At 68.1% G+C, this 24,093-nt stretch overlaps 4 protein-coding genes across 16 annotated transcripts; 2 read left to right on the top strand and 2 right to left on the bottom strand.

Moving 5' to 3' along the window:
• Positions 1–303: 303 nt before the first annotated feature.
• Positions 304–7,900, bottom strand: MBD6 (methyl-CpG binding domain protein 6). 10 transcript variants are annotated; one of them, XM_082332574.1, is made up of 13 exons: positions 7,754–7,900; positions 7,326–7,404; positions 6,721–6,863; positions 6,550–6,652; positions 6,189–6,354; positions 4,810–5,850; positions 3,802–4,418; positions 3,058–3,229; positions 2,757–2,887; positions 1,911–2,354; positions 1,459–1,511; positions 1,314–1,389; positions 304–1,188 (listed from the first exon to the last, which is right to left on the bottom strand). In XM_082332574.1, the coding sequence occupies exons 3-13, from the start codon at positions 6,825–6,827 to the stop codon at positions 1,114–1,116; spliced, it is 2,985 nt and encodes a 994-aa protein (XP_082188700.1). In that variant the 5' UTR covers positions 6,828–6,863; positions 7,326–7,404; positions 7,754–7,900; the 3' UTR covers positions 304–1,113. The 10 variants fall into 10 exon arrangements, with proteins under 10 accessions (XP_082188700.1, XP_082188705.1, XP_082188707.1 ...); XM_082332579.1 differs by having other exon boundaries at positions 3,802–4,148; XM_082332581.1 differs by having other exon boundaries at positions 3,802–4,004.
• A 472-nt stretch (positions 7,901–8,372) lies between these two features.
• On the top strand, positions 8,373–9,558 carry DDIT3 (DNA damage inducible transcript 3). Its single transcript, XM_082332572.1, has 4 exons — positions 8,373–8,465; positions 8,731–8,778; positions 8,883–9,047; positions 9,140–9,558. Exons 3-4 carry the CDS (start codon positions 8,907–8,909, stop codon positions 9,554–9,556), a joined length of 558 nt encoding a protein of 185 aa, XP_082188698.1. The 5' UTR covers positions 8,373–8,465; positions 8,731–8,778; positions 8,883–8,906; the 3' UTR covers positions 9,557–9,558.
• Positions 9,559–9,686: 128 nt separating this feature from the next.
• Positions 9,687–14,812, bottom strand: MARS1 (methionyl-tRNA synthetase 1). Of its 4 annotated transcripts, none has more exons than XM_082332568.1 (21): positions 14,498–14,812; positions 14,340–14,418; positions 14,125–14,259; positions 13,910–13,985; positions 13,648–13,820; positions 13,432–13,544; positions 13,171–13,287; positions 12,865–13,068; positions 12,507–12,708; positions 12,322–12,396; positions 12,078–12,248; positions 11,894–11,989; positions 11,687–11,804; positions 11,220–11,433; positions 11,009–11,140; positions 10,796–10,900; positions 10,538–10,721; positions 10,376–10,447; positions 10,243–10,269; positions 10,029–10,136; positions 9,687–9,950 (listed from the first exon to the last, which is right to left on the bottom strand). In XM_082332568.1, the coding sequence occupies exons 1-21, from the start codon at positions 14,797–14,799 to the stop codon at positions 9,798–9,800; spliced, it is 2,856 nt and encodes a 951-aa protein (XP_082188694.1). In that variant the 5' UTR covers positions 14,800–14,812; the 3' UTR covers positions 9,687–9,797. The 4 variants fall into 4 exon arrangements, with proteins under 4 accessions (XP_082188694.1, XP_082188696.1, XP_082188695.1 ...); XM_082332570.1 differs by having other exon boundaries at positions 13,910–13,928; XM_082332569.1 differs by lacking the exon at positions 10,243–10,269.
• A 526-nt stretch (positions 14,813–15,338) lies between these two features.
• Positions 15,339–23,828, top strand: ARHGAP9 (Rho GTPase activating protein 9). Its single transcript, XM_082332352.1, is given in 19 exon segments — positions 15,339–15,427; positions 16,757–17,107; positions 17,627–17,772; positions 17,774–17,827; positions 18,827–19,039; positions 19,543–19,620; positions 19,800–19,910; positions 19,974–20,035; positions 20,716–20,803; positions 20,970–21,065; positions 21,434–21,532; positions 21,635–21,758; positions 21,841–21,954; positions 22,473–22,571; positions 22,640–22,717; positions 22,844–22,897; positions 22,989–23,123; positions 23,217–23,322; positions 23,647–23,828. Coding segments are annotated over 18 exon segments (2,139 nt in total). The 5' UTR covers positions 15,339–15,427; positions 16,757–16,806; the 3' UTR covers position 23,828.
• Positions 23,829–24,093: the final 265 nt, after the last annotated feature.

Here is a 24,093-nt window from a genome sequence, read left to right as displayed (position 1 = left end):
TGATGGTAGAGGTGAGTCCCACCAGCACCCACTGGGGTGGATGGGATCCCCATCCTGCCTCCCCTGCTCACCCTCCTTCCCCCCTCACCCCTCTCCAGATTACAGACAGAATGATGGAAAACCCGGCCGTCACAGAAAACAAGGTGGGTGACACAGAAGCCTGCCTAAAGGGGATGCAGAAGTGAGTAGTACCCCAGAGACCCCCCAGGCATCCCTGTCCCACCCAAGCCCTGCAAGCCCCTGGGAATCCTCCCTCCCTCCATTTACCCAGCAGGGATCTCTGTGCCCCCCCCCAATATCTGAATTTACATGAACAGACATCCCAGCTCAAAGCGTGTCTACATCAGCATCTCCTTAGGGCGTGAGCGGGGCCCAGCCGCCCGGTTTTAAATGCATCTTTTAATGGTGCGTAAACCTCCCTGAAATCCACCCCCAGCCCCCTTGTTGCGCTGACTCCAATCGCTCTGCTGGAAAGCTGCGACCCACAGAGGGAACGTTGCCTCGTTGCCCCCCCACTGTGGGGCACGGGGTAGTGTGTGTGGATGGGGACCACCCTGAGTAGGTAGGGACAGCCCAGGGCAGGAGCCCGCAGCCCCACCAAGCTGGCAGAGATTATTATTGCTGGTACCAGGGGATGGGAAGGGGGGGAACCTCATTTTTGGTGAGTGAGAACCTCGTGTTAAACTAACCCTGAGCAGATCTGGCCCTGGGGCTGCGACACCGGGCCGGAAGTAACTGGGGGGGGGGGGAGGGGAGGGGGGGAGCACACCCCCTGGGGCAGAGAGGGCCCCCCTGGGTGCATCCCTTAGCACCAATCCTCTCCCCCCAGCATGGGGGCTTCCCCGAGGGGAGGGGCACCGTTGACCCCCCCCATATGGAAAATGGCTTCAGAAGTGCTTGTCTGGGGAGGGGGCTGTTGCCCTGTGCTTGGAGTGACCCTCCCGCTCTGGCAGAGCCTCCTCCCCCCCAGTGCCAGGGGGAACCCAGCCGATCGTGACACGCTCGCAGCCAAGACGAGATGTGCTGGGGGTGCCTGTGGCCTGCAGTGGTGGGGTGGGGCTGTGACCCCCCGATCGATAGGTGGGTGCTGGGGGTGCCCCCACCCCGGCACTGTCATGTCAGCAGCTTCCTCCGGCGGTTCTTGACAGGGCGCCCAGGCCATGGGCGCCGAGCAACGGCCAGGTCCACCTAGGGGGGCAGATCATGGAGGAGGTGGGGGTGGACACCTGTGTCTCCCTCACCCCTCCCTCAGTCTCCCTTCCCCTCTTCTTCACCCCACCCCCCCACCCCCCGGTGTCCCTGTCCCCACTTACGGTGGGGCTGGCCCCCGGGCTGGCGCTGAGCCCCCTCCGTTGCAGTGTCTCCAGGCAGGCGCTGGGCTGGGGAGTGCTGCAAGGACCAGGGGGTCAGGCGGGGTGGAGGGATGTGGCAGGGCCCCCCCGTGTCCCCTGTGCTCACCTGGCCTTCCTCCTCCAGCCCCGGCAGGATGGGTGCAGATGCACAGAGTTCCCCTGTGTGAGGAGGGGGTCAGCATGGATGTTCCCAGTATCCCAGTGTCTCCCAGTCCACCCAGGGCCTCCCTACAGCTCCCACCGTCCTGGCTTCACCCTAGCACCTACTCCCAGTGCCCTCCCAGTTGCCCTCCCCAGGGCCCCACAATGTTGCCAGAGGATCCCAGTATCTCTCTATTGCTCCCCCATGATATGCCCCACCCCAGCATACACTCCCAGTGCCCCCCAGTGGCACGCAATGGCCCCCAATATATCCATAACAGCACCCAAAAGTTATACCCAGTGCCTCCCAGTATATCCCCACTGGCACCCAGTGGGTCCTTATATCCAACCCAAGGGCTCCCAGTATCCCCCAGCAGGATCCAGTATTCTTCAATAGCTCCCAGTAGGTCCCAGTACCTTGATCTCCACTCTGAGCTGCTGCTCGACGGCCTGGATGTCCCCATTGCAGTGCCAGGCAGGGTGGTGGGCTGGGGGCGCTGCGGGGGGAAGCCCCTTCTCACCCCTGTTGCCCGCACACCCGTTGAAGTGCCGCTGAGTGCCCCAGCCCCCCCCACGCCGGGGAGTTCTGGTGCTGGGGGGCCCACAAAGGGATGGCATCTCCCTGTTGAGCCCCTCAGCCCGCCGGCGGCCTCGCTTGAGGGGGGGTCGTGAGGTGGGGCACCCCTGGGCACCCCCACTGGGTCTGGAGCTGCCCAGCTCAGCCTGGCAGGGCACAGGGGGCTCTAAGGCACTTGGGGTGCCCTCGGGGAGGCCGGGAGGTGCAGTGGGGCTGGGGGAGCCTCCAGCACTGGGAGCCAATGGTGTCGCCGACTTCTCAGGGGAGCCAAACCTGGGGTCCAGCTGTCGGGGGGCGGCGAGGGTCAGCAAACCCCTTGTCCCACACAACCCCCATACCCTCCTTCCTGCCCAGCCCGTCCCCGCATGTCCCTGTATTCTCCCTGCACTTCCATGTCGCCTGTTCCCTTTGTGTCTCCCCATTACCCCCAGGACTCACATATCATACCAACATCCCCAAGCCTCCAAAGCCCCTCAACCTCCTAACACCCCCCCACTTTGCATGGTCCCCAAGTCCCTCCACTACCCCCCTCTGACAACCCTAGGCCTCCCCCTATCCTTTCCCGTGTCCTCTCACGCCCTTCACAAACTACTGCTCAACAAATCCTGGCCCCACCATCCCCACATGTCCCCCCCCAAAATCCCAGGGCCCCTCCAGCCCCTCACATCCCCACCCCAGCAGCCCACCTGCAGGCTCTGGAGCACGCTGGCCCGGGGGCTGGTGGTGCCCAAGGGGGAGCCCTGGCCCGGGCCCAGCGACTGTCCCAGGGGTGGCAGTGGCTGATTCTGGAGCAGTGGGCTCAGCACCGGGAGGTTCCCTGCGGGGGGACGAGGGAGAGGCAGGATGTTACCGGGGTTCTGGGGGCACCCCCTGCCCTCCAGCATGTCTCCGGTGCCCCCCTGGGCACCCAGCACCCCTCATTCAAGTAGTCCCTCCACCAATGCCCAGGGGTGTCCCCAAGGTGCCCAGTCCCCCAGCCCCACTCACCCAGCAGCACGGCACCGAGCAGAGAGCTGCCCAGATGGGGCCCCAGCAGGCTGAGGTACTCCGGGGTGCCTGTGGGGCTGTTGGGGGCCCGGCCCTCCCTGCACGGGGCCTCAGTAGTCATGGGGGGAGTGCCAGCTGAGGTAGGTGCCACAGAGGGGCTGGCAAGGCTGGACTGCCGGCAAGAGAGACAGGTTGGGGGCACCCCCAAGACGTGAGGCAGAGACACCCCCAGGCCTCGCCACCAGGACAAAACCTACCCGTCCTCCTCATCCTCCTCCCGTGCCCTGGGGCAAGCACCCTTCTACACCCTCCTCTCCCAGGGGCACATAAATATCCCCACCTTCCTCCCCAGGGGCAGCTACTCCTCCTCTACCTCAGTCTGGGTGTTAATACCTTCCACCACTCTCCCTGGTGCAAACATCCTTCCTTGCCCTCATCCCAGGGGCAAATACCCCTCCTGCCAGTGCCTTGGGGATGATGGTCCCCTACTACTACACTACAGGCAAATATGCTCCTTCCTCTTCCCCAGAGTTAAATACACACCCGACACCACACATCGGTGGGGGCAAATCCCCCCAGGTACCATCACCCTCCCCCCTAGAGGGGGGAAATAGCTTCATCCATCACTCTCCTTCCTTAGCAGGGGAAAAACTCCCCTTCGTCACCCTCCTCCCTGCAAGACGCAGATAAACCCCCCCATCACTCTCCTCCCCCGTTCCCAGGGAGCAAAGGGCGCGGTCTCACCGGGGGAGCGGCAGCGGCAGGCTCAGGGGGGCCCAGCCCAGTGGCCAGCAATGCAGCCTGGAGGGCGAGCGAGGCAGGCAGCGCGGAGAAGAGCAGGGGCCGGTCAGGGAGCACCGCACAGTCCTCAGGGATGGGCGCCGGAGCCTCAGGGCCCTTCTCCCCTGGCCCGGGGAGCAGGGGCAGCAGGGTGGAGAGCAGAGTCCCTGGTGAGGGCAGCAGGTCCAGGGCGGGCAGCGGGATGCCAAGGGGCAGCAGGGGAAGCGGGAGCAGAGAGGCTGCCAGCAGGGAGGGCAGGCTGGGCCCCTCGGGGTCTCCCCCGCAGGCTGGTGGGTGCTGGCCCAGGGCTACTGAGAAGAGCAGTGTGCCCAGGAGGAGGCCTGGTGGCAGGGAGCCCCCCAGTACCAGTGCCCGCTCCTGCCCCACAAAGGCTACAGGCTTGGTTGCAAGGGACAGCAGGCAGCCCAGCGCCCCCCCAGCACGCCCCTCCCCATTACTGCCAGCCCCTGGGGCCACAGCACCTTTGGGGACACCTGGAGAAGCCGTAGCACTTGCATGGGATGGGTCAGAGCACAGGGCTGCCACGGCCATGTCTGCTGCAGACCCATGGACACCACATCCTGCCAGATCCACAGGCACATCTCATCGACCACCAGAACAAACCCATGGCCAGGTCCCACCGGGTCCCACCGGATCCCACGAGACCCACAGCCACATCCCACCACCCCCAGCATGAACCTATAGCCACATACCTCCAGGTCCCACCACATCCCATGAGATCCATGATCACATCCTACCACCCGCAGCACGGACCCATGGCCACGTCCCACTGGGTCCCACTGCCTCCCACCTGGCCCCACAGCCACAAGGGGCTCCCTGGGGGCAGGAACCCTCCCAGCACCACTGCTGCAGCCACCCCAGGGCAGGGTCCATCCCCAGTTGATAAGATGACATCTGCTGCAGCCCTGCTCCCCACCAGCTGCCTGGCCCCATGGGCACAGCTACACATACCTGGGCTGCCGTTACAGCCAGAGGCTTTTGACCGCGGGGAGGTCCCTGATGTGTATTCGGAAGATGCTGCCAGCTGCCCGAAGAGACCCAGGAGCTGCCCGCTGAAGTCCCAAACGGTGGGCAGGAGCCCGGTGCCAGGGCAGGGCGAGCCGTTGGTGGCAGGCAGGGGGCCCAGGGGGAGGCTGGGCCCCCCCAGGCCTCCCCGCGCGGGGCAGCCCTGAGTAGCCAGCAGGCTCAGCAGGGCTGCGAGAGGCTGACCGGTCACTGGGGGGTGCATCGCTTTGGGCTCGGGGGGCACTCTGTGAGCTGCCAGGTCCTGGGGGTCGGTGCGCTGGGGCCACTGGGCCCCCCGGCCCAGGGCTTGCTCGCCCACAAGAGAGAGCAGCGTGCCAGGCAGGAGCGGGCATGGGGGTAAAGTGCTCAGGGCGGGCACTGGGTCGGGGCTGCCCAGCTGCACCTTGGCGGCCAGGCTCAGCAGGCTGCTGGCAGGGAAGTGGGTGCCCGCTGGCGGCAGCCCCAAAAAGCCCCTGCCCTCAGGGGCAGCATCTAAGGGCACTAGCGGGTTATTGCTGCTTTGGCTGGTTAAGGCATCGCTGACAGGAGAATCGACCTTGCCTGTCTCGGGGGCACTGGTGGTGCCCGGCAGGCATGGCCCCAGCCCCCCCGGCTCTGGGCTTTCTCCAGTTGCCCCCTGCGACGGGGCTGCCCAGCTGCTAGTCCTGCCTGTGGGGCGCTCAGCGAGGGGCACCACAGGGGTTCTGGGGGGGGTCACCGCATCCGGTGGGGGCAAGCAGAGGCCAAAGCAGGGGCTGGCAGGTGGGCAGCTCTTGGGGCTGCCGTTGGCCCCAGGGACGCTGTCGTGGGGCTGTAGAAAGGGTGGGGCGATGAGCCAGGTCCCCATGGGGGCAGATGTGGCCTCCGGGGTCTTCGCCCCCAGGGGGATCTTGGGGAAGCTGCCGACAGTGCTGGGCGGGGGGATGCTGGTGCTGGGGGCCATGGCCAGGTGTCCCTCTGCTGAGAACAGCGGGCTTAGGCCAGGACCTGCAGGGAACCATGGGGACATGGGGGTCAAGCGGGCACCAGCAAGGCCTAGGCAACCCTGTCCCTAAACTGGGATGGAGTGGGAAGGCGGGGGACAGGAAAGATTAGGGGGCGCAGAACATGATAGAGAAGATGGGGGAGCCGTAGGAAACACGAGGAAGCCAGGAGAGCACCGAGGGGACTGGGATGGGTAGCAAGAACCCAGGACATACAAGAGAAACAGGAAGGGTCTGGGACAGGACAGGAGACATATGGGGTGACGTAGACAAGGTGGGCACACCAGCAGGAACCTGGGGGAGGACAGGCTAGGGACTAGTATGGACAGGGGACCCTGGTACCTGTGTCTGGGCGGCAGGAGCCCGGGGCACCCTCCATGCTGCAGTACAGTGTGGCCACGGCCGCTGTTTTCCGGCGGTGATTGCAGAGTTTGGTCATGTCCTGCTGGCCCTGGGCCCCAGGGGCTCCTCGCCCAGCCACCGTCACCCCCGGGTCGAAGTTAAACACCTGCAGGGACAGGGCAGACTGAGAGCGGCAACTGGCCACCCCACACGGACCTCCAGACCCGCCCAGCACTGGGCAGCCATGCGCCTGCCTCCTGCACCCAGAGCCATCCCTTGCAGCCCCCCATGTTTGGGGAGTACGCCCAGTGCAGCCCCCGCAGCTGTCCGGCCCTGTCCCGCACGGGACACCCCCCCGCACCTTGTGCATGTTGAGTGGACACTCGAGGCCACACTTGCAGGTCCCGTCAGCCAGGAGGTAAGCGCAGGTCTGCTCCAGCGAGGTCAGCGTGGTGCCGCTGGGGCTGGGGGGCACAAGGGGTGAGCGGGGACCAGGGAGAGGGTGTGTGGGGCCATCGGGGGCTGCTCCTACCTGATGTAGCACACGGAGCCCTCCTCCACCTTGCGCTCCCAGCCCACGGGCATGGCCAACGGGCAGGCAGGTTGCTCTGTTCCAGTGCAGTCATCACCACTGCTCATTGTGCCCCCTCGTCACACAAACACCTGTGGCAAGCACTGGCGGGGGGATCACACCGGGAGCAGCGCGGTGCGGGGGGAGCAAACGGCACAACAGGACTCAGCAGGACCGGGGATGCCGGGGCACTGGGGAAGGACTGAGGGGGCCCAGGGGGACTCAGAGCCGTAAGACAGCAGCAGCAGGAGGAGTCCTCCGGGGGTGCCTAGCGGTCATGGGGCAGGACCGGCGGGTGCAAAGGTACCCAGGGAGGTAGAGCAAGACTGGGGGCAGCAACTGCCCCCCCACTCCTTTGTCAGCCCTCCCCCCACACCAGCCCCCCTGTCCTGTTAATCCTGGTGTCTGGGGCGGGAGGGGAGAACCGTGACCTACAAAACACTGCCGAGGAACTACAGCTAAAAGGCAAACAGCTGCTGCAGGCCCTAATCCCCGGTGCAGGGGGAGCCAGAGGCACCAGCACCAGCGGGGGGGGGGGGGGGGGGGGTGGGGGGTGCAGCTCTCACCTGCTTATCTCGGCATCAAGCCCACGGCCGGTGGGCTGCGGCGCCCACCGTCGCTCCCCCGGCGGTGCCCTGCAGGTCGCTGCGGGGCAGAGAGACTCAGCCCCGGCCCTGGGGCAGGGGCAGCACCCACGCAGGGCCCTACAGCCGGGGCAGGGGCAGCACCCAGGCACCCGGACACCTCCTCCGGAGATGGGATCCCAGCGTCCCGGTACCCCCGGGCTGCGCCCCCGCTCCCCGCAGTGACCGGCAGCAGCCGCCCCCCGCCCCACGGCAGCGTTTCAGCACTTCGCCGCCGGGTGGGCGCTGCCAGGGCGGCCCGCGGGGCGGGGGCTGCGGCGGCCGGGCGGGGGCGCGTCCAGCGCAGCGGGCAGGGGGCTGGGCGCCCCGCCGGGGGACGGGGCGGGGCGGGGCGGGGCGCCCGCACCCACCTGCGGTCATGGCGGCAGCCGGCGGAGCGCGGCGGGGCTGGGCTGGGCTGGGCTGGGCTGGGCGCGGCGGCACCGGGCACCGGGTCCCCGCTCCGCTCCGTCCCGTCCCGTCCCGTCCCTGCCAGGAAGGGGCAGGGCAGCGCGCGCACCACCCCCGCGCCTGCGCGCGGCGGCGCGGGGCCCTATCCCGGCGTGCCCCGCGCGGGGGAGCACCGGGAGCGGAGCGCGGGCAATGAAGTGCTGGGGCCGCGCTGCGCCGCCCGTGCCCTGGGAAGCACCGGGGCCGCAACTGAGGCTCTGGCCCGGGGGGCTGCGACCGGGGCCGGGGCCGCTACCGCTCGCCCCCGCCCTCCCCCCGCGGCGCTGCGGGCCCTTTAAGGCGGGGCGGGGCCGGTTTCCAGCCGTTGCATCATCCCGCCCGCGTGACTCACCCCGCGGCGCGCGGCCCGCTGGGACCGCTCCTTGCCGGTGGGCGGTGCTGCGCGCCCCACCCGCCCGCTCCCATTGGCTCGCGCCGCCCCGTGCGTCACGGCGCGGTGGGCGCCCGTTGGCTGCGGCTGGCGAGAGCGTTGCGTCACGCCGGGGCCCTTAAAAGGGGCGCGGGCGGCGGCGCAGGCGGAGCGGAGCGGAGCAGCGCGGGATGATGCGGATGAGGATGAGCGGGGGGCAGCGCTCGGGCCGGAGCCGCGGGGAGCCGGGGCCGCCCAGGAAGGTGCGCGGGGGGAGCCGGCCCCTGGGCGGGGGAGGAGACGGAGGTGGCCCGGCGCGGTCCGGAGAGGCTCCGCCGGGGCTCCCGGGCTGCGCTGGCGGGGGGCGGCCCTCGGGGCAGGCGGGGCGCCGCGCCCGGTGCGGTGGCCCCTCACGCCGGGTGGGCGGCACCCCCGGCAGTGGGGTGGGGGTCCCTGGGGAACCGCCCTCCCTCCCCCGCTGCGGTGATGGCGGGGGCAAAGTCTGACACCGTCCATCTTCCTCCTCAGGCATCCAGGAGAAAGTGCGTTCTCGTCGACCACCACACCTGAGAGCAGGTAAGGGCGGGCGAGGGGGCTGGGGGGGGGCGGCCCCCCGCAGGGAGCAACGCCCCGGAGCTGCGGGTCACGGCCTGGCTCACTCCCTCCTCCCCCCCCTGCAGCCCCGCACTGGCCCGGAGGTGACGATGGCAGCTGAGGGGCTGCCTGCGGGGGGGCCCGCCGGCACCCTGCCCAGCTGGGAGCTGGAAGCCTGGTACCAGGACCTGCAGGAGGTGCTGGCAGCAGCAGAGCCCAGTGGGCCCTCCCTGCCCTGGGGGGCTGAGCAGGTGAGCTGAGGGGCCAGCAACCCTGCTGGTGGGGGTGGAACAGGGCAGGGGGCACCCGTCACCGGGGGCTGGCTCCTCCTCTCTCCCTGCAGGCAGAGCTGGCTCCGCCGTGGGGCTCGGAGGGGGCTGGCAGCGGCCCAGAGGGCTGTGAGCTGGATGCTGCCCTGGCTGCTGAGCTGCTGGAGTTGCTGGGGCCAGAGAACACGGCCGGCACAGAGCCAGCGGGACCACCAGGCTCAGCCTCCAGCAGCAGCCCCCCACCCCAGCTGGGCACAGAGGAAGATGAGGCAGGGGCAGCTGCAGGGCGTGGGGTGAAGAGGAAGAGGTGCAGTGGCATGACAGCAGGCAGGGAGCTGGCCAAACGTCGGGAGCAGGCCAATGAGCAGCGGGTGCTGGAGCTGACAGCCCACAACGAGCAGCTCCGGGAAGAAATCCAGCGGCTCAGCGCAGAGGTGGAGCACACACGGGCAGCCCTCATCGACCGCATTGTGAACCTCCGCCAGGCTTAGGCGCCAGCACTGCCCCGCAGCCAGTGGGGCAAGGACTCTGCTGCCCCTGCAGAGCTGGGGGTCAGCCGTGAACTGGAGGGGCACTGCCCTACTGGCACAGACTGATGCTATGGAGAGGGCACTGCTTCCATATGCGATTTTATAGTTTTTGCATTTTATTACACACACATAGCCACCAGCACAGCCCAGTCTGGTCTCTGGGTAGCACTGGGGCTGCTCCCCAGCACAGAGGAGCCAGGTGCTACTTCTTCCGCTTTCCTTTGGGCACAGGGACTTCAGGGTTCTTGCCCTCTGCTAGCGCCAGCTGCTTCTTCAGCTCCAGTAGCTTGGCCACCTCCGCGTCGACCTGGGCCTTCTCTGCCTTGTTGGCCTTCAGCTGCCGCACGTGGTTGCCCTGGGGCAGGTGGGGGGGGGGGTGATAAGGGCTTGGGGGTAAAAGGGCAAGACAGGGCCAGCCCCACCCCCCACTCACCTGCTTGGCCACCTCCTCTGTCAGCTCCTGGATCAGCTGGGGGTCACCTGGAGCCACAACGGTCACTGGGGCTGGAGAGGGTTCTGAGGCTGGAGGGGGCCGTTTGGCCTGCAGAAGGACAAAAATGGGTGTGAGCCATGGCCCCAGCCCCACCCCCTCATGCTGGAGAGGGGTGGGTTGCTGCAGCACCCCTGAGGCAGTGCCAGGGAGTTACCTGGGGCTCTACAGCAATATCTTCAGGCTGGGAAAGGAGAGACAGCAAGTGAGGAGGGACAGAAAGCAGAGGTGGAGAGGCTAGGAGGTGCCCAAGTTGCAAGAGCTGCAGGGGCACCACAGCCCCCACTCACCTGCCCTCCCCCGAAGCGCTTGCGCAGGGCTTCAACCTGGTCGTTCTCTAGCTTCTGGAACAGGGGGCTCACCTGGAGCCAGGAAGAAGAGGGGTCACCCCTGCACCCATGCGCTGCTTGGGGGGGCACAGCCTGCCTTCCCCCCCCACCACCACCACCTACAGTGCCCACGCGATGCCCGGGGGGCAGGGTGCAGGTAAAGTCGTAGCTCAGGACAAAGCATTCCGGGGGGATGCAGAGCTGCCTCTGGATGGCCAAGCTGACACCGGGCATGTAGGGCTGCAACAGGACGGCCAGCATGGAAGCCATGTTCACTGCCACACCAGTCACCGTGCCTGCACGCTGCCTGTGGGGCAGGAAACCCTCCATCAGTGCCAGCTCCCAATCCTGCCCCCTCGCCCATCCCCTGTCTCTCCCTACCTGTCCTTTTCGTCACCCTTGATCCGCTTCCAGGGCTCATTCACCTGGATGTACTGATTACCATGGCGAGAGATGCTAAGGATACACCTCAGGGCATCGCGGATGCTGGGGAGGGGTAGAGAGGGGCTGAGCGGCTGCTGTAGGTCAGGGCTCTGCTCTCCCACCCCCATGAAAATTCAGCCCTGCTCCAGCTCCGGGGTTTCAGCTACCCACCGCACTTTCTCCAGCAGCTGGTGGTACTGGTGCAGCTCCAGGGTGACACGGGCCAAGAGCCGCTTGTCATCCAGTGTCAGGACCATGTTGGGGACAGTGCCACCAAAGAACTTGCACACAAACATGCCAGCTCTGGGGACAGAGGCAGAGTAGGCATGAGCACAGCCTGGGGACAGAGATGGACCCTGCCACCGCTGGGGCATCCCAGAACCTGTTGATGAAGTTGCCCAGGTTGTTCAGCAGCTCCGAGTTGTTCTTGAGCATGAGGTCGCTCCAGGAAAAGGCACTGTCCTGCCCTTCAGGCCGCACATACAGCAGGTAGAAGCGCCAGATGTCCGCAGGGATGCCTGTGTCCTTGGCCATGTCCCCAAACACTCCCACACCCCGGCTCTTGGAAAACTTCCCGTCCTCATAGTTCAGGTACTCTGGGGAGGGCAGGAGAGACCCGACCGTGGGGCCCAAGCATGGATCCAGCCCTCTCCCAGGCAGGGAACAGCCCCACAACACAGGGAGGCTCTGTCAAAGTGCTCACGGGCTCACACCGAGCTCCAAGGGGCTTCCAAGTCAAGGAGGGCAAATGCAGTCTCGTGCCTGTGCTGGACAGCCTGGGCTGTTCCCAGTACTGAGGGAAAGCGGGGGAATGGGGAGACCCCCTGACCCCTGGTGACCCCCCAGTACCTGTAGCAATGAGGTGGTTCACCAGGGTATAGTTGTCATCAGCGCCCAGGAGCGAGCAGGGGAATATGACGCTGTGGAACGGGACGTTGTCCTTGGCCATGAAGTTGTAGAGGTCAACCTGATAGGTAGTAGGGGGAGACAGCAGGGACATCAGTGGACCCTGGTGTCCAGCTCTGTCCCTCCCTCTGCCCAGCAGCAGGCTCCTACCTGCTGTGGGTTCTTCCACCATCTCTCCCACTGGTCGGTGTAGTTGGCCGTAATGGACAAGTAACCAATGGGAGCATCAAACCACACGTAAAAAACCTGGGGGGACAGTGATACATGAGCAGGGGACCCCCGGGCAGGGCACCTGGGGGCAGACGCTGCAACCAAGGGGCCAGGTGGGACACACCTTGTCACGGAAGCCATCAAGGGGCACAGGCGTGCCCCACTTCAGGTCACGGGTGATGCAGCGGGGTTTGAGCCCATCCCGGATCCAGGAGCGAGTGATGTAGCGAGCATTGGCCGTCCAGTCCCCCGTGGCCCAGGACTGCTCCAGCCAGGGCTCCAGCCGCTCCTCCAGCTGTGGGGGAACACACAGGGATGGTCAGTGGTACCAGCGGTGCCTCATCCACTCCCCGAGCAATGAAGCTCACCTTGGGTAGGTCCAGGAAGAGGTGCTGGGTGGGTTTCACCACAGGGACACCCCTGCAGAGCTTGCACTGTGGATTCTGTCAGGAGAAAAAACACAGGTTGGAGGGAGCCCAGGACAAGGCTGGGGGTCCCAGGCAGAGTGGGGGCGGGGGATTGCGGGGTGGTCCCCAGAGGGACCCTGTCCCACCTTCAGCTCCACAGCATTGATGAGTTTGCCACATTTATCGCATTGGTCCCCCCGGGCCTCCTCGTAGCTGCAAAAGGGGCAGGTGCCCTCCACAAAGCGGTCAGCCAGGAACCGCTGGCAGTCCTCGCATCGCAGCTGCTCCACAGTGTCTTGCAGCAGGAAACCACGGGCCAGCAGGCGCTGGAAGATGTCCTGGGCAATCCTGGGGCAGGAAAGGAAGAGGAGGGGGGGTGGCCCCCATCAGCCAGGGAACCCTGGAGAGCCACAGAGCACCCTCAGCCAGACACACTGGGGTTCCCCCCAACATCTCCCAGCACCAGTCCCTCCACGTGAGCCCCTGGGGGATGCAGCCGCTCACGTGGTCTGGTAAGGCGTGGTGGTGCGGCCGAAGTAGTCAAAGGAGATGTCAAACCAGCGGTAGATGTCTGCATGGATGGCGTTGTACTTGTTGCAGATCTCCTGGGGTGTCAGCCCCTCTTCCACTGCCTTTGTCTCAGTGGCTGTGCCGTACTCGTCTGTGCCGCACACATACAGCGTGTTCCAGTTCCGCAGGCGGCAGTACCTGCAGGCAGGGGCCTGTGACACCTGAGCAGGTGTTGGGAGCAGTACAGTCCCCCACCGCGATCCCCTGGCCCCAGGGAGCTTTCCCGCAGCCAGGTCTCACCTGGCAAAGGTGTCAGCACTGAGGACGCAGCCAATGATGTTGCCGAGGTGGGGGACGTTGTTCACGTAGGGCAAAGCGCTGGTGATCAGGACATTCCTCATGCCCTCCACGGGCAGCCTGGCGTGGACAGGGGCAGTCAGAGCAGGCACAAAGAGCAACAGGGCCACCCCACCACAGAACAGCATGGCATCAGCCTGGGAGCCCCTGCCAGGCCCCTCGGATGTCTGGGACAGCCAGCCCTAGTGTCATCTTGGGACTTACACAGGTTTCTGAGGCTGCCAGGGCTTGGGTAGTGCCGCAGCACCACGGGCCCAGGCATCCGCAGCAGCTGTGATTTCCTCCTCCGTCAGGGCACGCTCAGAACCTTCCTCCTCCTGTGGGGAAGGATGGTCCCAGTGAGGGTCTGCGTGCCTGTCGCCGCCAACCCCATGGGGGCCCATCCCTGGGCCAGGGCTGAGCAGGGGGCCAGGGATGCACCTCAGGCTCATTACTGGTGGCTCTCTCCATGGCCAGGCAGGGTGGAGGCTGCTTCTGCAGGTAGGACTTGAACTCCAGCAGCGCCTTGGGCATCAGAACAGAGTCAGCAGCTTTCCTACAGGCCTCCAACAGTGTCATGCTCTGGAACCAGGTCCTCAGCGCCTGCAGCTCACCTTGGGGGGGCACAGAGACAGCAGCATGATTCTTACAACCATAGGAACGCAAGGAATGCTCCCCCTCGGCACCCCTATTTCACTCTTACTTGGGAGGCTGGTCTCATCCTGGAAGACAGGGAACAAGGTACCCCACACAACCACATCAGCTACTGACTTGGTGTCCTGGGCCAGAGAAGCAGAGTCAGGCCTTGAGGCAGCCCAGGCCCTGGCTCAGGGCTCTGCCTCAGGGCAGGCAGCAGCGGGCTCAGCTCGCAGGGAGAAGGGCCCACCCCTCCCCGTGGGCTCCCCCCGCCCCACTCACCCCAGCCAGGTAGGCCGTGCCTCTCCTGGACAGGTTCTGCTCTATGTGGGCCAGCAGCTTCCCCAGGGCCTCCACCGCCTCCAGCCCCTTCTTGCCCTGCACCAGCTGAGCGTACAGGGCCGCCGAGGCAGCCGGCTGGGAGCAGACAGAGACAGAAGGGGTCAGGCAGGCCGGGCCCGGGGCCGGGGCAGCCGCCGTACCCCCGGGGCACCCACCTGCAGCTCAGTGGCCTCCCACTCCAGCCACTGGTTGGTGAGGTCGGTGGGCTCCTCCCCGCGGGCCAGGAAGAAGAACCTGGGGGGGTGAGGAGGGGGGTGAGGAGCGGGGTGGGGGGAGCTGGAGGCTGCGGCCCCCCCCGGTACACGGTACTCACTGGCAGATGGCGTTGGGGGAGAAGAGGACGGTGCCGCTGTCCAGCTCCAGGGCGGGCGCCCACGGGCTCAGCGGGGCGAGGGGCCGCTCTGCGGGGGGCAGCGGGCCTGTCAGCCCCCACCGAGGGGCGGGGACCACCGGGGCCGGGGCGAGCGGCTCCCTGCCGGGAAGGGGAGCGGCCGCCGCCGCCGCGGTCTCACCTACGGGGCCGCCCCAGAGGAGCCGCACCGGGGCGGCGGCGGCGCCGGCGGCCGCCAGCACCTTCAGCGCGGCGGGGCCGCCCGCCGCCAGCCGCAGCCGCATCGCCGCGCGCTGATGCAAGGGGGCCGCGCGCGAGGCACGCCGGGAGCACTACAGCCCCCACAATGCCCCGCGCGGCTCTCGCGAGAGCGCCGGTCGCCGTGGCGACGCGGGAGCCGGCCCGCCGGGGTTGCCATGGCCACCGGGCGGGGCCGCCGCCGCCCGCAGCATCCTCCGCTCCCGCCGCGGCGTGCGGCCGTGATGTCCCGGAACGGCGCTGTGGCGGCACGGCACGGTGCCGAGGCTGCCCGGCGGCACGGCGTTCCACGTCACACGGTCCCCCCGCCCCCCCACCCCCCCCCGCCCCGGACGTGGACCCGGAGGCGGACCGGAGTCCCCGCCTCTCACGGCACCGCCGACCGGGGACCCCGGCGCCGATGCCCGCCGCTCCCGGAACACCCCCGGCCCCGCCCGCCCGCAGCCCCCCGGCGTCCGAGTGCCCGCTCCCGCCTTCCCACCGGGACGCGCTCCCGTCCCGCCCCGGGAGCCGGGAGGGCCCCGCCGCTCCCCGTCCCGCCCCGGAGCGGGGCGAGGACCCGGGCGCCCCGTCCCGTCCTGTCACATGGCCCGGGGAGGTGTCCCCGCTGCCGCCGGCACGGGCAGGCCCGACCCGCCACCCCGGCAGGAGCAGGTGGGTGGGGGACAGCGGGGGTCCCGCCGGGGGGGTCGCTGGCCTGGCCCGGGGGTCGGTGCAGGCGCAGCCTGGCGAGCTGCGAGCGGCCCCCCCGGCCCTCCCCGGGGACCGCTGGGGCAGAAAGAGCGGAGGGAAGCGGGGGCGGGTGTCGGGATCGGAGCGGGACAGCGCCGGGCTGGGGTCCCCCCCGGGGCAAAGCTGATTTGGCCCCCCCCGGGGCAGTGCAATTACCCCAGTGGCCCTGCCTCGCCCCCCCTCCCTGACCCCCGCCGGCAGCGCAGCGTGGGCAGAGCCGAGCGGCGCTTAGGGCCGAGCGGGGCCGCAGGCTCCGATCCCTGCACCCCGCGGGGGCTCGGCTGGCTGGGTGCGGGCGGGACGCCAGGGTCCTGCGCTTGCACGCCATAGCAGCCCCCAGCCACCTCTCTGTCCTGGCCTCGGTTCCTGCTCACCACAGTGGTGCCCCACGGGCGGTGAGTGCATCCTCAGCTGGGGACAGGCTTGGGGGCTGCAGGGCCATGGACCGGAGCCGGGGGGGGGGGGGGGGGGCTGCAGCTCTGGGAGCCGAGAGCTGTGGGGCTGGGGACCGGGGAATATGGGGCAGGGGGCTGGGGGGGGCCTTGGGACAGGGACCAAGGGACTGGGAGCCACAGGGCTATAGGGCTGTGGGATGGGGACTGGGGGCTGGGGGGGCTGCAGGGCCATGGGATGAAGACCAGGGGACCGGAGGCCATGGGGGCATGGAGCCAATGCCCCTCAGCAGCACCCCCCAGCCCCATGCTGTGTGGTGCGAGGAAGCCGCAGCCTCGCTGCTTCCTGCTGCAGCAGCTGCTGGGTTTCCTGCAGGTCCCTGAGCCCTGGCTGCCCCGGCACCCCCAGTCCCTCTGGTCCCCCTGGTCCCCCATAGCCCGGGGCCAGGCATTGGCTCCCCTGGCACCAGGAAATGAGGCAGCACATGGTGCCTCTGCTGCCCATGGACAGGATCGCCGTAGGGCATTGCCGTGGTTGGGGCCACAGCCATGTGGCACATTCTGTCTGGGGGGCACAGCCTGGGATATGGGCACAGCCTGGCCAGGGGGCATTGCCATGGTGCACAGCCTGGCTGTGGGGCACATCCTGGCCATGGCACACATGGTTGTAAGGTACAGCCTGGCCATGGGACACAGCCTGGCCATGGGGCACAACATTGTCTGGTGAGTCCTGGCCCTGCAGGCAGGGTCTTTGCTGCTACCCGTGGCACCGCTTAGCCCATTCCACCACAGCCCGGGGCCAGGCCAGCCATGGGGCACAGGGCACATCCGCCCTGACCCCCAGCCCTGTGCCCTGCAGATGCTGAGGGCCAGGCTGTAGCGTGCCCAGGCACCCTGAGCAGGGCGAGGATGCTGGCAGGGCGGTGGCGGCTGGAGGGGCGGCGGTGGCAGCGCGCTGAACCGGCTGTGATGCTCCGCGCCCTCTACAACTACACATACCGTGCTGAGGACGGGCGGCATGTGGCCATGGCTGCTGGCGAGCAGTTCCTGCTGCTCCACAAAGCCAATGAGGACTGGTGGCAGGTGAGACGGGCCAGCGAGCCCCGTTGGGCTCGACCCTTCTTCGTCCCTGCTACCTACGTGGCTGAGCTGGACCCTGGTGACACTGGGAGACGGAGCACACTACCCTCCAGCCAGCCTGTGGGCACCGGTGAGCAGGGCAGGGGGGCACAGAGCTGGGGCAGGGAGACACGGGATGGCGGGACACTGGGAGAATGGGGTACTGAGGTGGGGGTAAGGGGTTGGGGGCATTAGGGGCATAGGATGAGGGGACACTGGGAGTAAAGGGCTGGGGGACACACCACTGGGAGTCCCGGGCTGGGGGTCTGGGTGCACAAGGCTGGGGGAAGATGCGCGCTGCGGGGCTGGGGGCACTAAGGGTGCAAGGTAAGGGGGTACTGGGGGGACAGGGCTGGAGGACCCACTGAGGGCACATGGCTGGGAGACACCCGTGAGGGACAATGGGGGCCAAAGGGCTGGGAGTGCAGGAGGTAGAAGGGGTACAGGTCTGCAGGCACTGGGAGACACCAGGGACGTGGGGCTGGGGGTACCAGGGGCAGGGGAACACCGCAGAAAACAGGGTTGGGACCCAGGGGTGGGGGTCTCTGCCCCCCACCTGCAACCTGGAGGATTATTTTGGGTTGGTGGGTACCCTCCTCTCTTCCCCCAGGCCTGCCACTGCAGTACTGCTCACTGGAGGACCTGTGTGGCCCCCCTCCAGCCCCCCCCCAGGAGGCCAGGCTGACCCCCACCCGGCCCGTGGGCCGCTGCATCAGCACCAGCCAGCTGGCAGAGGGGGCCCTGCCCACCCCCCCCCCCAGCCCTGTCGCGGTGCCAGTCCCAGCAGGAGCTGCTGGCCCAGGGCACTGGGGTGAGTGGGGGCAAGGTGCCCCCCCCGCCAGGTGCCCCCCCCCCCCCCGTGCCCCCTGCCCTGTTCCCCTCTGAGCTCCTGCAGCCTCACCGGTGCTCCCTATCCCCGCACACCCCCCAGCCTTTGCACCCTCCTTCTCTCAACCCACACCCTGCATCTCCAACCTGTGTCCCCTCCCTGCACTCCTACACCCCCAACCTCCCCCACCTCCCCCCCAGTGCCCCCAACCTCGCCCCCTGCACCTCCTGCACCCCCGACCTTGCCCCCCTGCATCGCACCCCTGCATCTCTTGCACCTCCTAACCTCGCCCACCTCCACTCCTTAACCTCGCCCCCCTGCACCCCCCAATCTCGCCCCCCTCATCACCCACCTACACCCCCAAATTTGCCCACCTGCCCCCCAGCCTGCCCCCCCTGCATCGCCCCCCTGCACCCCCAGCCTCTCCCCCCTGCTCCGCTCCCCGCGCACCCCCACCCCCCTGCACCCCAGCACCCTCCAGCCCCGCCCTCGCTGCCGCCGCTTCCTCGTCGCCGTGGGGCAGCGGAGGAAGCGCGGGGGGTGCGGGGGGGCCGTGCCGCCCGCAGCGGGGGCCGGGGGCGCCGAGGGGGCCCGGTGGGGCCGCAGCGGGGGCCGCGGGCCGCAGGTGGGAGCGGGGCGCCGGGCCCGGGGCGGGGGGGGGGGGGGAGCACCGGGGGGGCCGCGGCTGCCGGAGGGGTCGGGGCGGAGGTGGGGCGGCAAACGGCTCCGGTAAAGGGATTGCAAAACCCTGACCCGGGCTGGGCAGGGGCCGGGGGAATGCGGGGGGCTGGGGGCAGGACAAGGGGGGCTGGCGGGGGGCTGGGGCACTGGGGGGGCTGTAGGGGAAGGGGGCACTGCTGGGGCTGGGCAGGGGATGAGACTGGGGGCCGGGCATGGGAGGCACAGCGTGGGGCTGGGGGCATGCAATGGGCATTGTCCATATGCCCCCCCCCCCTCCAGTTTAGGATCTGTCCCCCCCAGGTGCCCCCCCTGGAAGCCGCCATGATCTACTGCAACCTTGAGGAGCTGCAGCGGGCAGGGGGGCAGGCTGAGCCCCCCGTGCCGGCCGGGCCCCCCCTCCAGGTTTTGGGGGCCTGGGAGCGTCACCTGGACCCCAGCACTGGCCGCTGCTTCTTCTACAACCCCCAGACGGGCACAACCTCCTGGAAACCCCCCCGGCGGCACCGGGAGGCGGTGGGCACGGAGGGCAGCAGGGAGGAGTCCCGGGGCCCTGCCAGCCTCCCCGCCCGCTGGGTCGACGCACCCTCATCCCTCCCTGCCCCACCATGTCCTCCCACTTCCCCACCAGCATCCATCCCACTGTCCCCCATACTCCCCATGCCCCCCCATGCGTCCCCACCAATGCCCATGCATCGTGCCCCCGTGTGTCCCAATGTCCACTGTGCCCTCCTCATGCCCCCCCCTTTTGCCCCCCACAGTGGCCCCTGTGACTCCTCGATTCTCCCAAATTATCCCCCCAATGTCTTCCCTCCCACCCCCTCCGTGTGGTCCCACCACTGTCCCCTCTGACTCCCCCAGTGCCCTCCAGGTCCCCCTCCTCTGCCCCCCCTTGTCCCTGGCACAGCCCCGCTGGGCTGCTGGCAATTAGTGTCAGCGCTAATTGCTGTGGGGGGCCCAGCCCTGGGAGTCCTGGCCCTGCCATCCCCTGCGGCTGATGTCCCCTGTGTCCTCTGCAGGGCCTGACCCCCCCCGCCGAGCCCCCCAGGACCGCGGCACGCTGCAGCTCCAGGGATGCCAGGGTCCCCGGTGGCACCGTGAGCTGGGGGATGGGGCAGGGGCACAGGGAGGGGGCAGGGTGGGAGGGGGGATGGGGGGCACTGGGTGGCACGGGAGGGGGTCAAGGCATGGATGGATAACGGGGGGCACTGGGAAGGGTATGGGGGGCACCAGGGAGGGCCCGGGTTGTGCTCCCCACACTGTCCCCCCACTGCAGGTAAGCCACGGCCGGACCCTTGCCCACCACAGCCTGGAGGACGGGGCAGCCGCCCCCCAGCTCTCCCTGGCCCCGGCCGAGCCCCCGCCCTGCGCCCCCGCCCTGCCCACCGTGAGTTACCCCGGGGCGGGGGGCGCCGGCGGGCCGGGGGCAGCACTGACCCTGTCCTTGCAGGAGGTGCAGAAGGCCGGGCAGCTCAACAGGACCAAGATCGCTGAGGGGGGAAGGAAACTCAGGTGGGGGCCGGGGTGGGAGGGGGCTGTGCCAGACTGGGGTCCCAGGGCGGGGGTCTGGGTGCAGGGGGCTGTGCCAGGCTGGGGTCCCAGGGGGGGTCTGGGTGCAGGGGACTGTGCCAGGCTGGGGTCCTGGGGGGGGTGTCTGAGTGCAGGGGGCTGTGGAAGGTTGGGGTCCTGGGGAGGGTGTCCTGATGCAGGGGCAGTGCCAGGTTGGAGTCCCCGGGGCGGGGGTCTGGGTGCAGGGGGCTGTGCCTGGCATGGGGAGGTTCATATTGAAGCAGGGGGTCTCTGCCAGTCTGGGGGTCCATGCCAGGTTTGGGGGGGGGTCCCCCCACTTGAGCAGAGGGTTTCTGCCAAACTGAGGGGGCCATGCCAGCCTGGGGGGGGGGGGGGGTTATGCCGGCAGGGCTGTGCTAGCTGGGGATGGGCATTCCAGCCTGGGGGGGCCATGCCAGCCTGGCCCATAGCTCTTCACAGCTGAGGGGCTCCAGACAAGCAATGTCCCTGGCACACAAAGGTGCTTTTGGCTGTGCCAGGCTCGGGGATGGATATGGGGTGCTGCCAGTGCCCAAATGGTGCCCAGGGCCTGTGTGGGGCTCTGCTGGGGTAGGGGGCACCCCAGCCTGCCCCCAGCCCTGGCTGGGGAGGAGTTGGGGGTGCCCCTCACTTGCTGCCCCCAGGAAGAGCTGGGGGGTCTCCTGGGTGGTGCTGGCCGGGAACAGCCTCATCTTCTACAAGGAGCCCAAGGGGCCGGCACCCACTGTCTGGGTGAGTGGGGGGCACGGGAGTGGGCTGGGACAGGGGGGGAGTGCCGGAGCATCGGGAGGTACAGGGGGACAGTGGGGACAGCAGGGGGAGAGGGCTGTGAAGGAATACAGGGTGCTGGGGAGGCACAAGGGGGACGGAGCACCCATCACACCCAGTGCCCCTCCAGTGCCCTGCCAGCAGCCGCCCTGAGAGCAGCGTGGACTTGCGGGGGGCTGCCCTGGACCGGGCCCGTGACCTCTCCAGCAAGAAGAACGTCATCCACGTGAGTGGGGTGGGACCCCAGGCTGGCGATGGGGGATGCCTAAAGTGCACAGCCCAGGGGACATGGGGCTCTCCGTAACAGTCTAGGCATCACAGGGATCCCCCTAAATACCGCCCATGGAGAAGGGGACCCCACAGCCCAGCATGTGCAGGAACCCCCAAAGTGGGACAAAGGGGTGCCACTCGTATACTCCCCTGGGCCGGGGGGGGGGGAGGGGGGGCATAGGGACCCCACTTGGGTGAGGGGCACCCCCTGAGCCCCCACTGGGGAGGGAGCAGGGCACCCCTGGAGTGCCTGGGTCCCCCTGGCCCCTGTAGAGGTCCCTGGGGGTCTCTGCCTCCTCCCATCCTGATGCCTTCCCCCACCAGCTCCGCACTGTGACGGGTAATGAGTTCCTGCTGCAGTCAGACCAAGAGGCCACCATCCAGGAGTGGGCCCGGGCCATCCGGGGGGTCATCCGCCGGCTGGTGAGTGCCTGGAGGGCAGGCAGGGATTGCCCCATGGCTGCCCCCAGCCCCGTCAGCATCCCCAACTGTCCCTGTCCACCACATCGCCCCCCCCCCCCCCAGGACCTGGAGAACCCCGTGGATGCGCCTGTGGGGTGGCTGCGCCGGGGGGACATTGGGGACCTGGTGGAGCTCAGCGGGGACGAGGACGAGGCACCGCGCATCACTGAGGGGGCTGGGGCTCCAGGTACGGTTGGGGGGCTGAGGAGGGGAGCAGGCCTCCGGGCTGGCGTGACTGTGACCGCACACCGGGCGTGCTGTGCCCCCAGGTGCCCCCCACACCCCCGACACCTCAGAGAAGAAGCGGGTGAAGAGCAAGCTGAGGCGCTTCATTGTCAAGCGGCCCTCACTGCAGAGCCTGCAGGAGAAGGGGCTCATTCGAGGTGGGGCTCCCCAGCTGCGGTGCCTCCCCCCAAGTCCCACCATGCCCTCGGGGCCCCCCCAAACCCTCCCACATCCTCTCTCTGCCCCCAAAGTGGGAGAGGAAGAGGGTGCCTGAGCGCTCTATGGAGCCTTGACTGCCTGTCCCCAGTGGGTCCCAGTGCCCCCGCCTCCCCCAGTGTTCCTGCCCTGGGTCCCTGTGCCCCATTGGTCCCAGTGTCCCTCCCAAGTCCCAGCATCCCCTCCGGTCCCTGTCCCCCTCCTGATCCCAGTGTCTGTCCTCCCCGCACCCGCCCAGTCCCAGAATGGCCCCCCCCCAGTCCCTCTGCACCTACCAGTCCCAGTGTCTCCCTCAAGTCCAGCATCCCTTCCTGGTCCCAGTGTCCTCTCCCAGTCCTGGTGTTCCTCCCTGCCCAGACCACCACCCTCCCGGTCCCCCGCATTCCTTCCTGGTGCCTGTATCCTGCCCCAGTCCCAGTGCTCCCCCATCCCAGTTTGCCCCAGCGCTGCCCTCTCCCAGACCAGGTGTTCGGGTGCCGTCTGGACGCCCTGTGCCAGCGGGAGAACACCACTGTGCCCCGCTTCGTCCGGCTCTGTGTGGAGGCCGTTGAGGAGAGAGGTAGGGTCGTCCCCCTCCAGCTGGCAAGGACTTCCCCCACCATGTCTCACCCCCCTCGTTGTCCCCAGGCCTTGATGTTGATGGGATCTACCGCGTCAATGGGAACCTGTCCATGATCCAGAAGCTGCGTTTTGCTGTGGACCGGGGTGAGGGGACTGGGGAGGCACAGGACGGGGGTGCTGGGGAGGGGACAGGGGAACTGTGTTGGAGCACATGCCCAGGGATAGGGGAAGGTGGCTTCTCCCCCCACGAACTCTCCTTCGTACCCACAGAGCGAGCCGTGACCTCGGATGGGCGCTATGTCTTCCCTGAGCAGCTGTGTCAAGGTCAGCTGGGGTGGCCGGGCAGGGGGTGGCCCTGGCAGTGCTGGGGCCTTGGGGGACCCAGGCGCAAGCTGACCTCCCCCGTTCCTCCCAGAGGAGCGGCTCAGCCTGGCAGACCCCGAGTGGAGCGATGTCCACGTGGTGACTGGTGCCCTCAAGCTCTTCTTCCGGGAGCTGCCTGAGCCCCTGGTGCCCTACGGGCTCTTCGACCCCTTCATCGAAGCTATCAGTAAGTGCCCCCCTGCAGTGCTCCCCATGGACGGCCCCAGGCTATGGGTGCTGTGGAGTGCCACCATGTCTGACCGTTGTGGCTCCCTCCCAGAGCTTCCGGACCCCCAGGAGCAGGTGGAGCGGGTGGCTGAGCTGGTGCAGAGCCTGCCCCCCGCCAACTATGCCACCCTGCGCTACCTCCTGGCTCACCTCTGCCGGTAAGGGGAGGGCCGCTCCCGGGCTGGGGCTGGCTGTGGGGCGGGCTTAGAGCTGGCCTGCAAGTGGATGGGCTGTGGGGTGGTATGGGGGTAGCTGGGGGGGGTATCGGGCGGCCCTGGTATGCCAGGGGAGGGGAGGGCAGGATTAGGGCTTGCCAGAGTGATGGAGCCTGGCACATGGAGCCCCTGGAGAGATGGAGGAAGGACCGGGGCTGGATGGGGTGCACGGGACCACCTCAACCCTGTACAAACCCAGGGTGATGCAGGGAGGACCGGGGCTGGATGGGGTGCGTGGGACCACCCCCCAGCCATGCGCATCCCCAGGGTGATGGAGCGGGCAGATGTCAACCGCATGACATGCCAGAACATCGGCATCGTGTTCGGGCCAACGCTGCTGCGGCCGGAGCGGGAGCCAGGTAGCCTGGCGGCGGGCATGGCCCAGCAGAACCAGGCCGTGGAGCTGCTGCTGGCACACTTTGACCGTATCTTCCCTGCGCCCCCCTGAGCCTGCCCCCCCCCCAACACAGGCATGGGTGCTCTGGTTGCTGGTGCCCCTTTCTGCCCCCCCAGGACTCCCTGCCCTATGTACCTTCAACTCTGCAGTAAACAGACACCTTCTCTGGGACCGCCAGCACCTCCTGCTCTGACCAGGGTTGGGGGGGTCTGAGGCACCGAGAGCCACCCACCTCCCACTGGCTCCCCGGAGAACGTCGTCATCCAGGCATATGGCAGCCCCCAAATGCCCTTTCCTCTGCCCCTTGCCATGCCCCA

The sequence above is a fragment of the Platalea leucorodia genome (assembly GCF_965183815.1).
Source record: "Platalea leucorodia genome assembly, chromosome: 23".
Classification (NCBI taxonomy): Eukaryota; Metazoa; Chordata; class Aves; order Pelecaniformes; family Threskiornithidae; genus Platalea; species Platalea leucorodia.
The sequence above is the reverse complement of the archived record's forward strand: the minus strand, read 5'-3'. Positions and strand labels throughout refer to the sequence as shown.

Excerpts from the sequence above, each read along its gene's own strand:
- MARS1 (XM_082332568.1), bottom strand. The coding sequence starts at position 14,799 with ATGCGGCTGCGGCTGGCGGCGGGCGGCCCCGCCGCGCTGAAGGTGCTG. Across the intron at positions 14,419-14,497 it reads TCCCCCAACGCCATCTGCCA|GTTCTTCTTCCTGGCCCGCG; the intron begins GTGAGTACCGTG and ends TCACCCCCCCAG. Across the intron at positions 12,709-12,864 it reads ACCACGCCTTACCAGACCAC|GATTGCCCAGGACATCTTCC; the intron begins GTGAGCGGCTGC and ends TTCCTGCCCCAG.
- MBD6 (XM_082332574.1), bottom strand. The coding sequence starts at position 6,827 with ATGAGCAGTGGTGATGACTGCACTGGAACAGAGCAACCTGCCTGCCCG. Across the intron at positions 6,653-6,720 it reads GGCTCCGTGTGCTACATCAG|CCCCAGCGGCACCACGCTGA; the intron begins GTAGGAGCAGCC and ends TGTGCCCCCCAG. Across the intron at positions 4,419-4,809 it reads TGGCTGTAACGGCAGCCCAG|GATGTGGTGTCCATGGGTCT; the intron begins GTATGTGTAGCT and ends TGGATCTGGCAG.
- DDIT3 (XM_082332572.1), top strand. The coding sequence starts at position 8,907 with ATGGCAGCTGAGGGGCTGCCTGCGGGGGGGCCCGCCGGCACCCTGCCC. Across the intron at positions 9,048-9,139 it reads TGCCCTGGGGGGCTGAGCAG|GCAGAGCTGGCTCCGCCGTG; the intron begins GTGAGCTGAGGG and ends CTCTCCCTGCAG.